The sequence below is a fragment of the Dreissena polymorpha genome, chromosome 16 (genome assembly GCF_020536995.1).
Source record: "Dreissena polymorpha isolate Duluth1 chromosome 16, UMN_Dpol_1.0, whole genome shotgun sequence".
In the NCBI taxonomy this organism is placed as follows: domain Eukaryota; kingdom Metazoa; phylum Mollusca; class Bivalvia; order Myida; family Dreissenidae; genus Dreissena; species Dreissena polymorpha.
This window is the reverse complement of record NC_068370.1, coordinates 49,082,993-49,092,262: the sequence shown is the minus strand read 5'-3', so window position 1 is coordinate 49,092,262 and position 9,270 is coordinate 49,082,993. Positions and strand designations below refer to the sequence as shown.

Here is a 9,270-nt window from a genome sequence, read left to right as displayed (position 1 = left end):
GTTACGTGAATTATTATAGGGAGAAAAATAATCATAACCTTGCTGAATATAAAGGTAAATGCATGCAGACAAGATATGTAATCAGCCAAGCATGTGTCTGTATGTCCGTCAAAACGCTTGTACGTCCAAAAATGTGGAATCATATTGATTTCCTGATTTTGCTTTTCTGTCAGAGCTTTGACATTAACTGGCAGGTGGTTATACAGGGTTTTGTAACTATGCAAGACGTGGTGTGAACACCTTTACGTAAAACCTTCAAATTGGAACAAAGGAAAGTGTTAATCGATTTTGAAGTCAAAGGTTACAGGGCTTGCCGCATTAAATTTGTTTCCTTACCATGTCCTGTGATAATTTCGAGCTAGGGTCATACAAATTGGTATAGAGGTTACATCAGAGATAGGAAGACACTTAATGATCTTGAGGTCACCAGGTTAAAGGACAAAGCAACATGGTATTGTAAAACGAAACTTGTTTCGGCACTATTTCTGAGTACGCTTTGACATACAATAACGCATATTGGTAGGGTGGTTTCATGAAAGGAGTATAATGACGATTTTATTTTAATGTCATGATCATCAAGGTCACATGAGCGTGTATTAAGAAATTGGTATTTTCATGACTTCAGGAGAATGCTTTGATAAACGATCATTTAAGGTATGGTGGTTACTTGGTATGGCAGAATGACGCATATTGATTGAGTTCAACAGGTCAAGGAATGAGGGTTTGTAACTGGCAATTTGTTCCTTCGCAAAGGTTTGATAACGTTTTGACCTGTGATCATGGTAGTTGGTTTCGTTGGTGGAAGGAAAGATGCGTATTAATATTAATGTCGTCTGGTCAAATAACGAGGTTGTTGTTGTTGTTTTTCTTTTTATCGAGTGCACCGGGATTGTCTCCCATATGGCCATCGCCCCCAGAAAGACGTGTTAGTTGGTTACGGGGGATAGTGCAAGATACAGGAGACACCCCGTTCCAGAGGTGACCCTGGGTCTTTAAGTGCCCGGTGTATAGCACCTAGTACACTGCACCTCGGTTTAACGTCTCATGCGAAAGACGAGTTAGTGGGTTAGGTGCAGCGGGGGATCGAACCAGCGATCTCTGGATTGTGAAGCCAGTGTGTTACCACTAGACCACGGATCCGCTACCAAATAACGAAGTCACAGTTACAGCGCAATATATGCATGGGGAAATCACATGATCATACAGGATTATGACTCAAATCAACGGATCTAACATCAACTGGATCTTTTCTGCAAGTCGAGTTGGTGGGGGGGGGGGAATGGTGGCATACACTTTTGCTTACTAAAGGTCTACCAACAGATTTATAGAAATGCTCTAAAAGGAAATTCATTTCTGCTTTGAATAAGACCAAGATCGTTAAAATCGCTGCACAATCGATGAAGTTATGGCTGTTCAAAGCGATGCACCCCGTTTTCGGGTGATTTTGAGTTGGATACCTTGTTATATATATATATTTGATAGTGATTTTTTTTTCAGAAAAGTTGATTGTTCGTTATAATATGATAATTTATTATTCAAAATGATGTTTTCACTAATTAATATCATAGCCACACGCTAACCACCTGTGTTAACTACGCGCTAACAATAATATTCATTTTGAATCTCGCGCTTATCAAGCAGGTGCCCGTTGTTTATTATAGCGCTTGGCAACGTCATTGAGAGATATTCGTATTATATATTTCGATGTTGTTCGCGAAATTGTTTATTTAAATATCTGATATTAATAAGATATTTACACGTTGTGCTGCAAAACAATATATGATAAATAATTTTTTATCTTTATGATACAAACGCTGATTCGAATATACGGATTATTAACACGTAAAACTGACATTCCAAACATCAGAAATTGTCTGTGAGAAGGAAATATTAAATTTAGATTGATTATTCATATTTCTAAGGTGCATGAGGTTGACAGTTACAAGGTTCGAAGATGAGTATGCAATTAAAGCATATGCGTACGCTGCTGCCTCCACAGGTATGTTAATTTAACTAAATTGACACTGTTAGACTCCGTGTCCCTTAATCCAACTTGTTGAAGCTTTAAAATATTAAGATACTTTTTATATTGGTGATATTTGGTGCGTACAACCGGGGAAGAATCAAAACAATGTTGGAGAGTTTTCCTTCTTTGTCTACTTTGTCTCGCAAGGATTTTGTTCGCAACATTCAAGCCCCACTATCAGACACTTAATATCAATGGATTGCAATAATATTTGCATACCTGTGTAGATAATTCATTTCTCGATAATGTTCTGTAAAAAATTATGTAATGACACTTTGCTTTTTGCACGCTTGAGCAATTTAAATCCAACCACTATTCAAATTTTCAATATCTCTTGATTCGCTCGCTGTGTAGATATAAATCAATAACACGGCCTCGATAAGTCCATATCCTCTAGTGCCCAATTTCGACGCATACAAGCAGTTTGTTGAAGTTTTGTTGCTCAATATAGAGATTTATGTAATTAATTTTGTTATTTCATTACACATGTACCTTTTATGTACACATTTTAAATTCAATTGATTGTGTTATCAACAAAAATTCGTTGAAAAACGAAATGACCCAAGTCTATGTAACGGCGGCCATATCTGTTGAGAGTGCCCTAAAACGACGCATCTGATTGGTTACATGATTTCAATGTTAATATCACTCTTCTGGAGACTGAATGAATAAAATATTAACTCATGGTGGTTGTACTTAAATTTATAATTACTGTAAAAGTAATATGAAACTGAAATTAATTAAATCAATTAAGATTTTTAATTGTGTGATGCCATTCTGTCTGGCAGTGGTTTTAATAGGGGCCTGTGTCAGCAACCCTGTCATAAGCTGTGTTAATGGAAGATATTAGATATGTGAATATAACCCGTACTTCTTTTGTGGAACCTGCACTTATAATTAATTAAATAAAAATTAGTAATAAACATAATATGCAATTACCAACATAAACACTTGCTACATATAGTTAAAATTGTATTACAGCATAACCAAAAACATATCTGGACTCAGCGATTTTCCTCCTTCTTTATAAAGTACCGGTAAACGTTACTTTCCCAATCGAACGAAAATTCCCAAATTCCCAAAACGGTACTTTCCCAATCGAGCGAAAATTCCCAAATTCCCAATCGGCATCTGGAAAAATCCCAATCAGCGTCCGAATTTTTTCTCAAAACGATAGAAAGTTTCGTAAAAAACCAACTTTCGGCGACTGAACAAAGAAAATCGTATAGTTGTGTGTAACCACGCGCTCGATTAATTTCGGGTTTTATTATTCAGCGCATTCAATCAATAGAGTTGTTACTGTTTCCGGTTCTTTTGCCAGGTAGCCAGCGTACTGTTTTACGTCGGTTTGTAACCTTATCGTAGTTTGAAATGAGTCATAATAGCAAATATTATGCCAAAAAAAACAATCGGAACCATCTATCACAGGACACATTGACAGCAATAATGATGCTGTGCAGGGAGGGATGCAAGCAACTGAGTGATGATCAAACATCAAAGATTGTTGAAATTTTCACAAAAATGAAAGAGAGAGACATTGCTTTAAAAGAGATTAAAACAACTAGTAATTGATTTGGTGTGTTCTTTATAATATTTTGTTATTTATATAAACTTTATAACTTAATGGTCATTAAGGCATGCCTGCAAATGATTATTTAAATGGGTATGTTCAATTAAGTATGAACTGTATGATGTATTCAATAAGACCCAAACTTCACGACGCGATTTTCCCAATTTCAGGATTTCACGACTCGATTTTTCCCAATTTTGAGGTTTTCACGACTCAATTTTTCCCAATCGGACCGGTACGGGTACTTTTCCCAATTGGACAAGGAAAATCGCTGGGACTTCAAATAAAATTTTACGCGTACACCTTTTCATAGTGAAAATAAATCTATTTATATGATGTTTTGTCAAATGGTAGTCACGTGACTTATGAATGAAATAGTGAACTTTTGCAGACGAAACCGATGCATTATCCCACGGTCTTATTAACAAAGACAATTGGGTGTAAAGTGTTCAAAAGTTTTGCATTAAGTAAAATAGATAAAAATCCATCAATTGCAAACCGATCAACCATATCTTACCTTTAAACCTGCTATTTTCCACATAACAAGCAATAACTATAGTAAAATGTGCGTAGAGTACCATGTGCTATTGTATGACGTCAACAGATGTCGCTTATGTATCAAACAGAGGCAAAACAAAAAATGCGTCGAATTAGGGCAGCGTCGATTTGGGTCACTCAAGGATATAAACGGACTCCCAGAGCCTTTGATAATTTTTGCTATGGCGGCTCTGGCAGTCCATATGCACCCCTTCATAAACATGGGTGCAGTTCAGCGCAGCGAATCCGTGCGCTTCACTTAACAGACGTCGTTCGAGACAAATTGAGGAAAATAATGAATGAACTTCATAAACATGTTAAATTTACCTGAATGGCAACCTACGGATGTTATCCTTTGCATGCACCCTATAACAACACGATGATGTGTCAACACAATTTTTTGCTGACATGTTTATGTTTAAATTTGAAACAGTGTATTCTGTATCGAATACCACATCGTTATCGACTTTATAGGCTGGAGCACATAACCCGACGTGCAAAATATTGGTGTACTGCTACCTAACCAATATTGGGTCAATTTTCCAATATGGCGGATACAACTTACAAAACAAAAAAAACACACAATTATTTCTTGCTTTAATGGTACCATTTGGATGAGTTTGTGGTTTAGAAAGGTGAACTTTAATAAGTTCTTGCAGTTTCAGTGTTTCTTAACCCTTGCATTTTTGATAACATTTTGCACCCATGGACAAGAGACAGCGCATTGCAACTCGAAGCAGCCCATTAGGCTATAAAGCTTAGAGTTGAATTATTGCAACTAGGCCTCGATGTAAAGCATCTGGTTTTAATGTGAAGAATAAACTGCGGAAAATACAGTTTGGGTTCGTCTGTTTTGAGCGCAGAGCGTTATATAGTAAAGCGATGTTATGTTACTTTTCTGGATTAATTGAGCATTTTTGATTTTTTCTAAAGAGACAATTAAAAATTTGCAAGTTATGAAATAAAGAAGAGTGAATAGAAACTGCACCATATCTGTTTTGAACATATGCTTATTAAATCGAAAAAGATGAGCATACTAGATCTACTAAGAGGTAAAAGTTGGGTTTAAAGGTCATGTTAAATAAAATTACGCGTACAAGTTACACTGTAATGCATTATTCTGTTTGGTTGATATTTAAATCAATTTCATAACATGTCGAGGGGTCAGTGATTGTAATGCGATTTAAGCAAAAGTTCAACTCAAGATTTTATGCCTTTCTAACTTCAATTCGAGGATATTTGAGGTAAAAATGGATTTCTGAACTAAAACTTTATGAGTTGGTAATGTTATTTTGCAGTTGTACGCAAATTGGTGAAAATTTAAACTTTCAGGTGTCCAACACATATTTGATTTTTCCCCGATAAGACGTTCCAAAGAATTTAGTCTATATAAAAAGTATCTCTAAATTCTTTGCGCGTCTGGTAAAAATGACTAAGTGTCCCTGTGCTGCATTTAGGTAAGCGACAGTGTGTGAGTTGGACAAAATCACAGGGTCAAGTCAAAAAAATAAATAAATAAAAAAACAAAATATTTAAGGAAAATGAATTCCTTTTTCTTACATATACTGATTTTTGTTTATTTTTTTTTTACTGGCTCCTGTGCCTGTGGACAAAATGTTGCACGACAACATTGAAGAAACATATATTTCCATTTCAACTAATTGTCGTCTTTTTTAAATCTGCACGATGGTCCAAGTTTTATCTTAAAGCTTCTTCAGTTCTTTGTAATAAATTAAATTTTATTAGTATCATTCATTGACCGATAATTGATTCTCATGATAAAGTCACACTCGTGCAGTCCGAGTATTTTGTTTTACCATTTCTACCATTAAAAATACAAACACAACAAAAATGAGGAATAGGCATATTTATTGCATTTCAAAATCTTACTTTAAAATAACCAAATTTATCCATATTCAATACATTTTACAAGTCCTCTTCATTAAATGTCCACATACATTTCAAAGCTTAGCAGACAACTGCATTAGTGTAAACACAATGTTTGATATATTTTCAAAAGAAATTACTTTCACTGTTTCCAGATTTTCAGAAAATGTTGCACGAAATCATTCTGGCATAAGAACTATGCGCAAACTTCATGTCAGGTGATACATGCATGTTCAGTGGGAATACCCCCATCTCAATTGGAAATTATGTACTAAAGTCTGTAAAGGACTTTTAATTGTGTCAAATATGCCCAAATGTATTTGATACTTAAAACATATGGAAACATTTGTGTTTATGAAATTCTTAAGCAGTTTTATGTGCCCATGTTGCTAAAAGAAGAATGATCATTATATTTTAAACATAAACTTGTTGAATTATTAAGAGAAGTTATACAAAAGTTTAATTACCTGTTAAGGTTATATAAATTTGTTCAGTGAATCAATTTTAAAAGTACTCCCTTTTTCTGTGTGATGTGACGATAAATAGGTCATGCAAGTAGTAAATGCTATTGCAGTGTCATGTGTGTATGTAACTGTTGGGTTTGAATGGTAAAAATATGCTGTAAATAAATAAACATAATTATTTGACATGGATTTAACAGGAATTAAATAAATCTTTGAAGGTCAATGGTTTGTTGTTGAATTGTTTGGATAAGTTAAGAAATTTGTTTTTCGTTTTCTTAATATATCAATAATTGGTCACTGGAGGATACGCTATGAAGTTATAAAAAAATACCTGAACAAAATTGTGGCATCATATTGATCCCAATGACAGCCATATAAGTTCACAACAATATAAAAGTAATTTTTCAACATTAACACCCATATGCCCAGTAAGCCTTAGTTAGTAGAGAGCTGTGTTGGTGTTCCAACAGGGGTTCAAGCCTTACATTAAGCAAACATGTACTTGAAAAGTTTTCTTGAATTGTGTAAGAAGTCAGCCTGAAAAAAAGTTTAAATGGATATGGAGTGTAGCATTTGTGGGCAAAAATTAGCCAACCTGTATTTGTTAATTATTATTCACTAACATTTCCTTAATAGGCAACCAAGTATATCATTTCAAATTGTGTTTAAGGATGGAGCAGCTAAGATATGTGCATTGGCCTGGGCTCCTAACAACCTGAAGTTCGCAGTGTGTACATCAGACAGAGTTATATTACTGTTTGATGAGCAGGGAGAAAAACGTGATAAGTTTTCTTTGAAGCCTGCTGATGCAAAGGTAAGTGTATATCGTAAATCGCAATCTTTGTGTTATTACCTTTACAAATAGCCATTTTTTAGGTCCTTAATAAGGACCCATTTGCCATGGTAAATACAACATATTTTTCCAATTTTTTAAAGGAATGCGATCAATGTTCACGGCTCATTATCTACTTTTTACTCTTCTTTGAGGTTGGACTGTTCCACTCAAGTTTTACTTGTCTTGACCAAAAAAGTTACATGTCACAGTCTGCGCCAAAAACTTACAGTCAAAGCCAGAGGCTATTAAAATTTTGTTCAGATTGTAAAGTTTTGCCCGTTTTATAGTCATATTGGGGTATAAAATACCTGCAGTGATTGAATTTCCAAATAATTGTAAAATAATAATATTTTTTAACAGTACAGTATAGGGAATTCCTTCTGCGTGTCACAAAATTAACAAAAATGGACTGAGTTATCCGAAACAAACAAGAACTCAAGACACCTTTACTGTGTCTTAATAAAGTTTTTTTATTTTTATTATAAATAAAATCAAAATACTGATATAATTTTTTTTATTGTGTCTTAAGAAATTAAAAATGAAAAAATGATGCAATCTTCATATATGGTCATCCTTAAGCATTTTTCATTCATTACCATTCAGAAAGAGTATACATTTCACAAACACAGTTGCCTGAAAACAAATGGTGTTTCAAGACCTGTCCATCAAATATTTAAGAATGAACTTTCTTTATTCTTAGGGCTATACACTATACCTATCAAATCTTAGAGATATGTCAATTATAAAGGAATAAATGTTTATCATACTTAAAATATAAATTCTTTTATTTCAGTATGGGAAAAGTAGCTATACAGTAAAAGGCATTGCCTTTTCTTCCTGCTCCACCAAGCTGGCTATTGGACAGACAGACAACATTGTGTATGTCTACAAAGTTGGTGATGACTGGTATGTATTTGCTTAAAAATCAATGCTACATACCTCAAGTATACAGATTGAGTATGGACATTAGATTTGTTATCCTTATAGATTTTATCACTAAAATATTGTGTAGAGTTATAGAAATGAACACATGCCATGCCCATCTATCTAGTCTGTAGATAGAAAAAAAGGATTAAACCGTTAATAAGAAACAAATAGTTATTTCCTTGCAAAAAGATTTGTGCATGAAGCTGTCACGAACTGTTCAACATTTATGATGAATATAATATAATTTTGTATTAAATTAATATCTTGTAAAATGTGCATGTATCAATCTTTACAAACCAATGTTAAACTTATTATTTTAAGGGGAGAGAAGAAGGTGATCTGTAACAAGTTCATCCAGCAGAGTGCTGTAACTTGCCTCATCTGGCCTCCTGAGCAGGCCATTGTATTTGGTCTTGCTGATGGCAAGGTAAATGATCTTGATCAATAATGTCTTATCATACAAGAAATGAATTGTCTGTAAGAAATTAATTTGTCTTACAAAGTTTGATGCTTCATTTGTTAACTATGGTACTAGTAATGTGGCAGTTGAATTTGCTTAGGATATTTTGTCCTTATCATTTAACCGATTAATCCAGAAATCATTCAATTTTATGTTGATTTTTTTTTAAGACGAATGATTCTGTATTGGTATATTTGTAAATTAATCAGTTGGTTTTATATGTTTTTTTTGGATTATATGAAAGCCAAAACGTATGCATGCTGTCATTATTAGAAAACAATTCAAAAAAATGTGTATGTGTGTTTTGTTGTCTTGCAGGTTAGAGCAGCCAACACGAAGACCAACAAGTCTTCCACCATCTATGGCACCGACTCATATGTCGTCTCTCTGGCTTCAAAGTACGGTGACTTATTATACCCCCACAAACGAAGTTTAGGGGGGTATATAGGAGTGAACTTGTCGGTCGGTCTGTCCGTACTAAGTGTCCGCTCTCTAATTCAAGTAGTTTTCATCCGATCTTCACCAAACTTGGTCAGAAGTTGTATCTACATGATGTCTAGGCCA

At 34.3% G+C, this 9,270-nt stretch overlaps 1 protein-coding gene across 1 annotated transcript in view; it reads left to right on the top strand.

Moving 5' to 3' along the window:
- Positions 1–1,816: 1,816 nt before the first annotated feature.
- LOC127861610 (intraflagellar transport protein 172 homolog) overlaps positions 1,817–9,270 on the top strand; it is a 59,085-nt gene continuing 51,631 nt past the window's right edge. Inside the window, exons 1-5 of the mRNA XM_052400260.1 lie at positions 1,817–1,999; positions 7,155–7,298; positions 8,113–8,225; positions 8,568–8,673; positions 9,025–9,104. Coding sequence (XP_052256220.1) covers positions 1,955–1,999; positions 7,155–7,298; positions 8,113–8,225; positions 8,568–8,673; positions 9,025–9,104 — 488 coding nt within the window. The 5' untranslated portion in view covers positions 1,817–1,954. The remainder of the gene's footprint in view (positions 2,000–7,154; positions 7,299–8,112; positions 8,226–8,567; positions 8,674–9,024; positions 9,105–9,270) is intronic.